Raw genomic sequence first — 14,212 nt, 5'->3', positions numbered from 1 at the left:
CAACATGTGTTTCATTGACTTTTTAGCTTGTCTTGGGATGATACACGTGTGCCGAATTTCGTAGCCCGAGGTAAAAGTAGACGATCGGGCCCCTTGGAGCCCCCCCAAGAAGGTTCCCCCCCACAATACATTCTATAATGTGTTAAGGACCTACCAAATATGAATAGTCACAGTTTTGGTGCACATCGTATGAATGTGTGCAAAGATATAAGCAAACCGTGTTTCATGGCGAGAAGGTTTTTTTCCAAGATGGCGGACACCCCATTGCCATGGTAACGGCTGCACAATGATGTTTTTTGCTTGTCTTGGGTTGATACACATGTGTGCCGAATTTCGTAGCCCTAGGTCAAAGTAGACGATCGGGCCCCTAGGGCCCCCCCCCAAAATGTGCCCCCCCCGCAATACATATTACAATGTGTTAAGGACCTACCAAATATGAATTATTGGAATTTTGGTTCCGATCGGATGTATATCTGCAGGGATATGAGTGAACCGTGTTTCATGGCGAGATCGCTTTTTTCCATGGGTTGCCACGGTAACACGCTTTCTCCTATCAGAAAGATTTGAATAACTTTTGGTCTCCATCTTGTCACGAAGCTCCATGGCGAATGTGGAGCCAATAGCATGAATCCCCTCAGACTAGTTCGTTCAAATACGATGCGCTTAAAGTGATAAAAAGGGCATAAACGCCAAGATGGCGGCCACCCCGTTGCCATGGTAACAGGTTCTCAATGGAGTTTTTTGCTCGTCTTGGTTACTTATACATGTGTACCGAATTTCGTAGCCCTAGGTCAAAGTAGACTATCGGGCCCCTAGGGGCCCCCCCAAAATGCGCCCCCCCCCACAATACATATTACAATGCGTGAAGGACCTACCAAACATGAATTATTGTAATTTTGGTTCCGATCGGATGTATTTCTGCGAAGATATGAGTGAACCGTGTTTCATGGCGAGATCGCTTTTTTCCGTGGGTTGCCACGGTAACACGCTTTCGCCTATCAAAAAGATTTGAATAACTTTTGGTCCCCATCTTGTCACGAAGCTCCATGGCGAATGTGGAGCCAATAGCATGATTCGCCTCAGACTAGTTCGTTCAAATGCGATGCGCCCAAATTGACAAAAACGGGCAAAAAAATGGCCGCAAACGCCAAGATGGCGGAAAGCCCGTTGCCATGACAACAGACGTTTCAATGACTTTTTTACTTGTCTGGATGTGATAGACATGTGTACCGAATTTCGTCGTCCTACGTCAAACTAAATTTTTTTTCCCCCATTCTAGAGGCCATTTTTGGCGTTTCTAGGGGGCGCCGTCGAGGCATTTTTGCATTGGCGTGCACGCGGACCCCAGAATATCGCTATTTTCGCCGGGACTGAGGTGTGTGCCAAGTTTCGCAACTTTTCACAGGGTGTAAGGGGGTCAAAATTGAGTGAGTTGTGCTGAGAAGAATAAACATTACAATAACAATAGGGCCTTGCCATACTTCGTATGGCTCGGACCCTAATAAACATTACAATAACAATAGGGCCTTGCCATACTTCGTATGGCTCGGACCCTAATAAACATTTCAATAACAATAGGGCCCTGCCATACTTCGTATGGCTCGGACCCTAATAATAAACATTACAATAACAATAGGGCCCTGCCATACTTCGTATGGCTCGGACCCTAATAATAATAAACATTACAATAACAATAGGGCCCTGCCATACTTCGTATGGCTCGGACCCTAATAAACATTACAATAACAATAGGGCCTTGCCATACTTCGTATGGCTCGGATCCTAATAATAATAAACATTACAATAACAATAGGGCCTTGCCATACTTCGTATGGCTCGGACCCTAATTAAAGCCGCAAGCGGCATCCATCGGGTCCTCGCCTCATGCCGAACCCTCCACCCGAGTCCTGGTTCTCCTAATGCTACATGTGAAGGACCCGCACAGCCAGTTCATTTTAATAGAGAAATACAATTCACATATTGAGAAAAGAATGTGTGTAAACGCCAAGATGGCGGACAGCCCGTTACCATGGCAACATGTGTTTCATTGACTTTTTAGCTTGTCTTGGGATGATACACATGTGTGCCGAATTTCGTAGCCCGAGATGAAAGTAGACGATCGGGCCCCTAGGGGCCCCCCCAAAAAGTGTCCCCCCCACAATACATTCTATAATGTGTTAAGGACCTACCAAATATGAATAGTTACAGTTTTGGTGCACATCATATGAATTTGTGCAAAGATATAAGAAAACCGTGTTTCATGGCGATAAGGTTTTTTTCCAAGATGGCAGACACCCCGTTGCCATGGTAACGGCTGCACAATGAAGTGTTTTGCTTGTCTTGGGTTGATACACATGTGTGCCGAATTTCGTAGCCCTAGGTCAAAGTAGACGATCGGGCCCCTAGGGGCCCCCCCAAAAATGTGCCCCCCCCACAATACATATTACAATGCGTTAAAGACCTGCCAAATATGAATTATTGGAATTTTGGTTCCGATAGGATGCATTTTGGCAGAGATATAAGCAAACCGTGTTTCATGGCGAGAACGCGTTTTTCCATGGGTTGCCACGGTAACACGCTTTCTCCTATCAGAAAGATTTGAATAACTTTTTGTCCCCATCTTGTCACGAAGTTCCATGGGGAATGTGGAGCCAATAGCATGAATCCCCTCAGACTAGTTCGTTCAAATACGATGCGCTTAAAGTGATAAAAAGGGCATAAACGCCAAGATGGCGGACACCCCGTTGCCATGGTAACAGGTTCTCAATAGAGTTTTTTGCTCGTCTTGGTTACTTATACATATGTACCGAATTTCGTAGCTATAGGTCAAAGTAGACTATCGGGCCCCTAGGGGCCCCCCCCAAAATGCGCCCCCCCCACAATACATATTACAATGCGTGAAGGACCTACCAAACATGAATTATTGGAATTTTGGTTCCGATCGGATGTATTTCTGCGAAGATATGAGTGAACCGTGTTTCATGGCGAGATCGCTTGTTTCCATGGGTTGCCACGGTAACAAGCTTTCGCCTATCAAAAAGATTTGAATAACTTTTGGTCCCCATCTTGTCACGAAGCTCCATGGCGAATGTGGAGCCAATACCATGAATCGCCTCAGACTAGTTCGTTCAAATGCGATGCGCCCAAATTGACAAAAACGGGCAAAAAAATGGCCGCAAACGCCAAGATGGCGGAAAGCCCGTTGCCATGACAACAGGCGTTTCAATGACTTTTTTACTTGTCTTGATGTGATAGACATGTGTACCGAATTTCGTCATCCTACGTCAAACTAAAATTTTTTTCCCCCATTCTAGAGGCCATTTTTGGCGTTTCTAGGGGGCGCCGTCGAGGCATTTTTACATCGGCGTGCACGCGGACCCCAGAATATCGCTATTTTCGCCGGGACTGAGGTGTGTGCCAAGTTTCGCAACTTTTCACGGGGCCTAAGGGGGTCAAAAATGGCCGAGTTGTGCTGACAATAATAATAAACATTACAATAACAATAGGGCCTTGCCATACTTCGTATGGCTCGGACCCTAATAAACATTACAATAACAATAGGGCCTTGCCATACTTCGTATGGCTCGGACCCTAATAAACATTACAATAACAATAGGGCCTTGCCATACTTCGTATGGCTCGGACCCTAATAATAAACATTACAATAACAATAGGGCCCTGCCATACTTCATATGGCGAGGACCCTAATAATAAACATTACAATAACAATAGGGCCCTGCCATACTTCGTATGGCGAGGACCCTAATAATAAACATTACAATAACAATAGGGCCTTGCCATACTTCGTATGGCGAGGACCCTAATAATAATAATAATACCAGAAACAGCTATTATTGAAATAATAGCAAATGTGAAGGCCCATTCATTGAACTATGCTGAATGATTGAAATGAAATTGCATATGTATAAGAAATTGAAAAAAGAGTAAAGTTTTTCTAGTTGCCCAACATCAGGATTGAACCCATGACCTCCTGTATTGAAGCACACTGACTTCACTCACTATGCCACTAGCACTGTTAGTTGCACCTTGGAAAAAAGCGTTGAATTTTTTTCCAATTAGCATGGGAACATCTGTTTTTTCACTTCCAGCAAGGTGTAATTAGCGGGATTGCAAAAACATGTGCGTGGTTGAACTAAACTCCAGTAAATATGTGACAGACTTTGTTCAATGCGAAAAACTTTTTTTTAATGTGTTGAAGATTTGTGTTGAAATGTTGCAGGGAGCATTGTTGGAACAAATCCTTCATATTTAACTGTGACATTTGCAAGTAAATTCCTTTGCACCTTGAAGTGTGCAGCTGAGACCAATAATTCATATTGAGCAGTCTGCAGAACTGCATGCCATCACACAAGCAACAACCGACAAACAACAATGAAGCTATATGTTAAATGCTGCATTTGAACCAGTGTCTTGTATGTGTACCTCTGTACCGTTGCACAAAATGGACCAATCGTTGAGCTGACTTCTGTTTGGTCCAATCACTGGAGAGGACTTTAACATTTGGGAAAAATGTGAATAACTTGAAAGGTTTACATGTTAGAAAGACCAAAAGTCATAGCACACTTCTCCTGAATGAGCTGAACAGCTTGATATTTGAATGGTTGAAGTGAGGCAAAAGGTGTGGGAGGAGAAGAGTTTCAAAATTTTGCAGGAAAGACAATGGGGACGGGAACTTGATGAACGTCCAATGCACAGTGGGTTTGAAGGACTTTCATCCAATCACAAGGCCGAATTAATTTTTTACAAAATGCTAAGTATCTCAAAAACTACAAATCTTTAAAATGACAAAAGTCGTAGCACACATCTCCCAAATGGGCTGCAGGGTTTGAGATGTAAACGACTGAAGTGACCTAAACGGCGCAGGAGGAGTAGCATGGCAAAATTTGACAGAATAATAATAAAAATGGCCGAAGAGGATCTCAATAATGTGAATAACAATAGAGGGTTCATTCTGGAGTGCAGGTCGGGGTCTCCATTTTTATCAGAATGTATTTTAGGTAGACTGGTTGGGCAAACTCCCATGCCCCCTCCAGGACCCCAAAGAGGGTATAGAGCTGGTCCACTGTTCCGCGACCAGGACGAAAACCACACTGCTCCTCCTCAATCCGGGATTTGACTATCCGGCGGACCCTCCTCTCCAGGACCCCTGAATAGACCTTACCAGGGAGGCTGAGGATTGTGATTCCCCTGTAATTGGAACACACCCTCCGGTCACCCTTCTTAAAAAGGGGGATCACCACCCCAGTCTGCCAATCCAGGGGTACGGCCCCTGATGTCCACGCGATGCTGCAGAGGCGTATTTTAGGTGGTGGACCTGGAGAAGGCGATCGACCGTGTCCCCCGGGGGCTCCTGTGGGGGGTACTCTGGGAGTATGGGGTACCGGACCCCCTTGTGCGAGCTGTCTGGTCCCTGTACGACAGGTGTCAGAGCTTGGTCCGCATTGCTGGTAGTAAGTTGGATCCGTTTCCGGTGAGGGTTGGACTCCGCCAAGGCTGCCCTTTATCACCGATTCTGTTCATAACTTATATGGACAGAATTTCTAGGTGCAGCCGAGGTGTTGAGGGGATCAGACTTGGTGGCCTCAGGATTGGGTCCCTGCTTTTTGCAGATGACGTGGTCCTGTTGGCTTCATCTGGTCGTGATCTCCAGCTCTCGCTTGAGCGATTCGCTGCCGAGTGTGAAGCGGCTGGGATGAGAATCAGCACCTCCAGATCTGAGGCCATGGTCCTCAGCCGGAATAGGGTGGATTGCCCTCTCCGGGTCGGGAGTCAGGTCCTGCCTCAAGTGGAGGAGTTTAAATATCTCGGGGTCTTGTTCACGAGTGAGTGAAGGATGGAGCGCGAGATCGACAGACGGATCGGTGCGGCGTCTGCAGTAATGCGGACTCTGCGCCGGTCTGTCGTGGTGAAGAAGGAGCTGAGCCAGAAGGCGAAGCTCTTGATTTACCAGTCGATCTACATTCCTACCCTCACCTATGGTCATGAGCTGTGGGTCGTGACCGAAAGAAGGAGATCTCGTATACAGGCGGCTGAAATGAGTTTCCTCTGCAGGGTGGCCGGGCTCTCCCTTAGAGATAGGGTGAGGAGCTCGGTCATCTGGGAGGGGCTCAGAGTAGAGCCGCTGCTCCTCCGCATGGAGAGGAACCAGTTGAGGTGGCTCGGGCATCTGGTCAGGATGCCTCCTGGACCTCCCTGGTGAGGTGTTCCAGGCACGTCCCTCTGGGAGGAGACCCCGGGGAAGACCCAGGACATGCTGGAGGGATTATATCTCTTGGCTGGCCTGGGAACGCCTCGGGATCCCCCCCGCAGAGTTGGCAAATGTAGCTGGAGAGAGGGAAGTCTGGGCTGCTGCCCCCGCGACCCGACCCCGGATAAGCGGCAGAAGATGGATGGATGTATGGTATTTTAGGTATTTAATGTCTTATGTCACTTGTCAGTTAGCTTCCTGTCTGCAGATCAGCCTCTTCCGGTCTATGTGCATCTCACTGAGATAAAGATAAATAAATAAATAAACTGAACTTCATCCACAGAGCAGTACAGCTAAGAAAATGTAGTGTAAAATATGGTCGACCAGAAATAGTTTGATTACAGAAACCAGTTTTTAACTGGTCTTTCATTTTTTTCTGCTGTGGTTGCAGGTGGTACGTTGGACATGGGGAAAGGAGGGGCGCTTCCAACCAAGTGTGTCCATTCGGACAGTGTTCCTGCTGGGTGTTCCCAGGAATCGCAGTGCCATGCCTCTGTGGGACCGGCTGCTGGCCTACGAGAGCCAAACCTTCAGGGACATCCTGCTGTGGGACTTTGAAGACACCTTTTTTAATCTGACTCTGAAGGAGACACATTTTTTGGAATGGATCAATATCAGCTGTCCTCATGTCAAGTCAGTCTTCTTGAAAGTAGTCAGAGTACCGATCATCCTCATTGTTGCCACTGATGCTTCCATCTCATTTGCTCCCATCCAGGTTCATCTTTAAAGGTGATGCTGATGTCTTCGTAAATGTGGAAAACATTTTGGAAATGCTTGAGGGGCAGAAACCAGATGAGGATCTGTTTGTGGGCGACATCATTGTTCATGCCAAACCCATCCGCCGCCGTTCCTCCAAGTACTACGTTCCAGAGTTCTTGTATGGAGGGCTTCTGTACCCGGACTACGCTGGAGGAGGCGGGTTTGTCATGTCAGGACACACTGCTCGGAGGCTGAGCACTGCCTGCCAGCAGGTAGACTGTTGTGGAACATTTTTTGCACTTTTTGTAAAAGCTTCACTTCATTTCAATTCAATTCAGCTTTATTTGTACAGCGCCACTTCACAACAATGTTGTCCCAGGACACTTTACATACACATCATTTCCAGCCAATTCATACATATCCTATAATAGAAACCAACTGATTGCATGGAGTCATGACTTGGATCCAATCCTCCATCCTGAGCTGCACGAGGCGACAGTGGGAAGGAAAAAACTCCCCTTTAACAGGAAGAAAACCTCCAGCAGAACCCGGCTCAGGGAGGGCAGCCATCTGCCTCGACTGGTTGGGGTGGAGAGGACAGGAAAGACAGATCAACATGTACAACTGCACTTATTCAGGAAGAGCTGCGGAAAAAAGGAGAAATAAGTTAGAGATGGCAATAATGGCATATATTTATACATTAATATATTAGAGAAATAGAGCGAGGTACTTCTCAGTGCATCAGGTAACATCCCCATTGCTACATAAGTAATGGATGGCTAGACTACCCATAACTATAAGAGCAATGAGCAGAACCTGGACAGTTGGGTCCCGTACATGCAGACTCCAACTCAGGAGATGCTCATATCCTAACTATAAGAATCATGGAAAAGGAAGGTTTTCAGCTCCATCTTAAAGGTGTGGAGGGAGTCTGCCTCCTGAACCCACGGTGGGAGCTGGTTCCATAAGAGAGGAGCCTGATAGCTAAAGGCCCTTCCTCCCATAGTACTCTTTGAGACTCTGGGAACCACCAGTAAACCTGCAGTCTGAGAGCCAAGTGCTCTATTTGGAATATATGGAACTATAAGATCTTTTATGTACAATGGAGCTTGGTCATGGAGAGCTTTATATGTGAGGAGAAGAATTTTAAACTTTCTCCTGGATTTAACAGGGAGCCAGTGTAGAGAGGCTAAAACTGGTGAAGTATGATCTCTCCTGCTAGTCCTCATCAGAACCCTCGCTGCAGCATTTTGGATCAGATGGAGACTTTTCAGGGCATATTTGGGACAACTAATAAATAACGACTTGCAGTAATCCAGTCTGGAAGTAATAAAGGCATGGACTAATTTTTCTGCATCTTTCTGAGACAAGATGCTCCTAATTTTTGCAATATTACGCAGGTGGAAGGAACAAGGTGGTTCTAGAAACCTGTTTTAAATGTGAGCTAAAAGACAAGTCCTGGTCAATAATGACTCCAAGATTTCTCACAGTGGTACCGGAAGCCAGATTAATGCCATCCAGATTAATTACATAACTGGATAATTTTGTTCTAAGTTTTTCAGGCTCGAAGATAACAACTTCAGCTCACTGGCCTCTCAAAACCTCAAACACAAATCCACAAAATTCCGTCTACATCACAAAATCCAAGAGTGTTCCATTTACGATACATATGAAGACAGGAAAAAGTAGTTTAGTCCAGTAGGTGAAGACAGACATGATTAGGTGATGCTGTATTTACAGTAAAGTCAAAGAAGAACATGCAGAACATTACAGTACATGTGAAAGCATTGTACCTGTGCATATATGTAAACATTTTAAAAGCATGTTTGGTGGGCGGACACAAGCATTCACTCTGTAGCATTGTTTTTGTTTCTATAATAACAGCAGACCCATGAACAGAATATCATTCAGGAAGCATCAGTGTAGAGGTGACACCTACCTGCATGTCACAAGGGACTCTATAGACATGTCTGTCATTGTCAGTGTATTCTGTATGCATGTTAGTAGTTACCTTAAGACATGTCAATAATTACCCAAGGACAAAGATACCATGTCACTAGTTAAAAGAGGACATGGTCATTAGTTACCAGAAGACATGGTCTTTAGTTACCAGAGGACATGGTCAATAGTTACCAGAAGACATGGTCTTTAGCTAACAGAGGACATGGTCAATAGTTACCAGAGGACATGGTCATTAGTTAACAGAGGACGGGGTCATTAGCTACCAGAGGACATGGTCAATAGTTAACAGACGACATGGTCATTAGTTACCAGAGGACATGGTCATTAGTTAACAGAGGACGTGGTCAATAGCTACCAGAGGACATGGTCAATAATTAAAGGAGGACATGGTCATTATTTACCAGAGGACATGGTCATTAGCTACCAAAAGACATGGTCATTAGATATCAGACGACATGGTCAATAGTTACCAGAGGACATGGTCAATAGTTACCAGAGGACATGGTCATTAGTTACCCGAGGACATGGTCATTAGCTACCAGAGGACATGGTCAATAGTTAACGGAGGACATGGTCATTAGTTACCAGAGGAAATGGTCATTAGTTACCACAGGACATGGTCATTAGTTACCAGAGGACATGGTCAATGGTTCCTGTAGGACATGGTCATTAGTTACCAGAGTACATGGTCAATAGTTATCAGAGGACATGGTCATTATCTACCAGAGGACATGGTCAATAGTTACCAGAGGACATGGTCATTAGCTACCTAAGGACATGGTCATTAGTTACCAGAGGACATGGTCATTAGTTACCAGAGGACATGGTCATTAGCTACCAGAGGACATGGTCAATAGTTACCAGAGGACATGGTCAATAGTTCCTATAGGACATGGTCAATAGTTACCAGAGCACATTGTCATTAGTTAACAGAGGACACGGTCATTAGTTACCAGAGGACATGGTCATTACCTACCAGATGACATGGTCAATAGTTCCTGTAGGACATGGTCATTAGTTACCAGAGGACATGGTCATTAGTTACAAGAGGACATGGTCATTAGATACCAGAGGACATGGTCAATAGTTACCAGAGGACATGGTCAATAGTTAACAGAGGACATGGTCATTAGTTACCAGAGGACATGGTCAATAGTTACCAGAGGACATGGTCAATAGTTAACAGAGGACATGGTCATTAGTTACCAGAGGACATGGTCATTAGCTACCAAAGGACATGGTCGTTAGTTACCAGAGGACATGGTCATTAGCTACCTAAGGACATGGTCATTAGTTACCAGAGGACATAGTCAATAGTTCCTATAGGACATGGTCATTAGTTACCAGAGGACATGGTCAATAGTTCCTATGGGACATGGTCATTAGTTAACAGAGGACGGGGTCATTAGCTACCAGAGGACATGGTCAATAGTTAACAGAGGACATGGTCATTAGTTACCAGAGGACATGGTCATTAGTTAACAGAGGACGTGGTCAATAGCTACCAGAGGACATGGTCAGTAATTAAAGGAGGACATGGTCATTATTTACCAGAGGACATGGTCATTAGCTACCAAAAGACATGGTCATTAGATATCAGACGACATGGTCAATAGTTACCAGAGGACATGGTCAATAGTTACCAGAGGACATGGTCATTAGTTACCCGAGGACATGGTCATTAGCTACCAAAGGACATGGTCATTAGCTACCAGAGGACATGGTCAATAGTTAACGGAGGACATGGTCATTAGTTACCAGAGGAAATGGTCATTAGTTACCAGAGGACATGGTCATTAGTTACCAGAGGACATGGTCAATGGTTCCTGTAGGACATGGTCATTAGTTACCAGAGTACATGGTCAATAGTTACCAGAGGAAATGGTCATTATCTACCAGAGGACATGGTCAATAGTTACCAGAGGACATGGTCATTAGCTACCTAAGGACATGGTCATTAGTTACCAGAGGACATGGTCATTAGTTACCAGAGGACATGGTCATTAGCTACCAGAGGACATGGTCAATAGTTACCAGAGGACATGGTCAATAGTTCCTATAGGACATGGTCAATAGTTACCAGAGGACATGGTCATTACCTACCAGATGACATGGTCAATAGTTCCTGTAGGACATGGTCATTAGTTACCAGAGGACATGGTCATTAGTTACAAGAGGACATGGTCATTAGATACCAGAGGACATGGTCAATAGTTACCAGAGGACATGGTCAATAGTTAACAGAGGACATGGTCATTAGTTACCAGAGGACATGGTCAATAGTTACCAGAGGACATGGTCAATAGTTAACAGAGGACATGGTCATTAGTTACCAGAGGACATGGTCATTAGCTACCAAAGGACATGGTCGTTAGTTACCAGAGGACATGGTCATTATCTACCTAAGGACATGGTCATTAGTTACCAGAGGACATGGTCATTAGTTACCAGAGGACATAGTCAATAGTTCCTATAGGACATGGTCATTAGTTACCAGAGGACATGGTCAATAGTTCCTATGGGACATGGTCATTAGTTACCAGAGGACATGGTCATTAGTTACCAGAGGACATGGTCATTAGCTACCAGAGGACATGGTCAATATTTCCTATAGGACATGGTCAATAGTTACCAGAGGACATGTTCATTAGTTACCAGAGGACATGGTCAATACTTCCTATAGGACATGGTCAATAGTTACCAAAGGACATGGTCATTAGTTACCAGAGGACATGGTCAATAGTTACCAGAGGACATGGTGATTAGCTAACAAAGGACATGGTCATTAGTTACCCGAGGACATGGTCAATAGTTACCAGAGGACATGGTCATTAGTTACCAGAGGACATGGTCAATAGTTACCAGAGGACATGGTCAATAGTTAACAAAAGAAATGGTCATTAGTTACCAGAGGACATGGTCATTAGTTACCAGAGGATATGGTCAATGGTTCCTGTAGGACATGGTCATTAGTTACCAGAGTACATGGTCATTAGTTACCAGAGGACATGGTCAATAGTTACCAGAGGACATGGTCATTATCTACCAGAGGACATGGTCAATAGTTACCAGAGGACATGGTCATTAGCTACCTAAGGACATGGTCATTAGTTACCAGAGGACATGGTCATTAGTTACCAGAGGACATGGTCATTCGCTACCAGAGGACATGGTCAATAGTTACCAGAGGACATGGTCAATAGTTCCTATAGGACATGATCAATAGTTACCAGAGCACATTGTCATTAGTTACCAGAGGACACGGTCATTAGTTACCAGAGGACATGGTCATTAGCTACCAGAGGACATGGTCAATAGTTCCTGTAGGACATGGTCATTAGTTACCAGAGGACATGGTCATTAGTTACAAGAGGACATGGTCATTAGATACCAGAGGACATGGTCAATAGTTACCAGAGGACATGGTCAATAGTTAACAGAGGACATGGTCATTAGTTACCAGAGGACATGGTCAATAGTTACCAGAGGACATGGTCAATAGTTAACAGAAGACATGGTCATTAGTTACCAGAGGACATGGTCATTAGCTACCAAAGGACATGGTCATTAGTTACCAGAGGACATGGTCATTACCTACCTAAGGACATGGTCATTAGTTACCAGAGGACATGGTCATTAGTTACCAGAGGACATAGTCAATAGTTCCTATAGGACATGGTCATTAGTTACCAGAGGACATGGTCAATAGTTCCTATGGGACATGGTCATTAGTTACCAGAGGACATGGTCATTAGTTACCAGAGGACATGGTCATTAGCTACCAGAGGACATGGTCAATAGTTACCAGAGGACATGGTCATCACTTACCGGACGACATGGTAGTTAGCTACCAAAGGACATGGTCATTAGCTACCAGAGGACATGGTCAATAGTTACCAGAGGACATGGTCAATAGTTCCTATAGGACATGGTCAATAGTTCCCAGAGCACATTGTCATTAGTTACCAGAGGACATGGTCATTAGCTACCTAAGGACATGGTCATTAGTTACCAGAGGACATGGTCATTAGCTACCAAAGGACATGGTCATTAGCTACCAGAGGACATGGTCATTAGCTACCAGAGGACGTGGTCATTAGTTACCAGAGGAAATGGTCATTAGTTACCAGAGGAAATGGTCAATAGTTCCTAAAGGACATGGTCAATAGTTACCAGAGGACATGGTCATTAGTTTCCAGTGTACATGGACATTAGTTACCAGAGGACATGGTCATTAGCTACCAGAGGACGTGGTCATTAGCTACCAGAGAACGTGGTCATTAGTTACCAGAGAAAATGGTCATTAGTTACCAGAGGACATGGTCAATATTTCCTATAGGACATGGTCAATAGTTACCAGAGGACATGTTCATTAGTTACCAGAGGACATGGTCAATAGTTCCTATAGGACATGGTCAATAGTTACCAAAGGACATGGTCATTAGTTACCAGAGGACATGGTCAATAGTTACCAGAGGACATGGTCATTAGCTACCAAAGGACATGGTCATTAGCTACCAACGGACATGGTCATTAGTTACCAGAGGACATGGTCATTAGCTACCTAAGGACATGGTCATTAGTTACCAGAGGACATGGTCATTAGTTACCAGAGGACATAGTCAATAGTTCCTATAGGACATTGTCATTAGTTACCAGAGGACATGGTCAATAGTTCCTATAGGACATGGTCATTAGTTACCAGAGGACATGGTCATTAGTTACCAGAGGACATGGTCATTAGCTACCAGAGGACATGGTCAATAGTTACCAGAGGACATGGTCATTAGTTACCAGAGGACATGGTAGTTAGCTACCAAAGGACATGGTCATTAGCTACGAGAGGACATGGTCAATAGTTCCTATAGGACATGGTCATTAGTTACCAGAGGACATGGTCATTAGTTACCAGAGGACATGTTCATTAGCTACCAGAGGACATGGTCAATAGTTACCAGAGGACATGGTCATTAGTTACAAGAGGACATGATAGTTAGCTACCAAAGGACATGGTCATTAGTTACCAGAGGACATTGTCATTAGCTACCAGAGGACATGGTCAATAGTTACCAGAGGACATGGTCATTAGTTACCAGAGGACATGGTAGTTAGCTACCAAAGGACATGGTCAATAGTTACCAGAGGACATGGTCAATAGTTCCTATAGGACATGGTCAATAGTTACCAGAGCACATTGTCATTAGTTACCAGAGGACACGGTCATTAGTTACCAGAGGACATTGTCATTAGCTACCAGAGGACATGGTCAATAGTTACCAGAGG

At 44.6% G+C, this 14,212-nt stretch overlaps 1 protein-coding gene across 1 annotated transcript in view; it reads left to right on the top strand.

Annotated features, from left to right (window-relative positions):
* Positions 1 to 14,212, top strand: part of b3gnt9 (UDP-GlcNAc:betaGal beta-1,3-N-acetylglucosaminyltransferase 9) — a gene marked incomplete at both ends in the record, with an annotated part of 598,026 nt that overhangs the window by 229,095 nt on the left and 354,719 nt on the right. The window contains 2 exons of the mRNA XM_079251730.1: positions 6,660 to 6,901; positions 6,984 to 7,239. Coding sequence (XP_079107856.1) covers positions 6,660 to 6,901; positions 6,984 to 7,239 — 498 coding nt within the window. The remainder of the gene's footprint in view (positions 1 to 6,659; positions 6,902 to 6,983; positions 7,240 to 14,212) is intronic.

This window comes from Telmatherina bonti (genome assembly GCF_933228915.1).
Source record: "Telmatherina bonti genome assembly, chromosome: 2".
Taxonomy (NCBI): domain Eukaryota; kingdom Metazoa; phylum Chordata; class Actinopteri; order Atheriniformes; family Telmatherinidae; genus Telmatherina; species Telmatherina bonti.
Note: the sequence above shows the minus strand (reverse complement) of the source record. Positions and strands in the feature narration are given on the sequence as shown.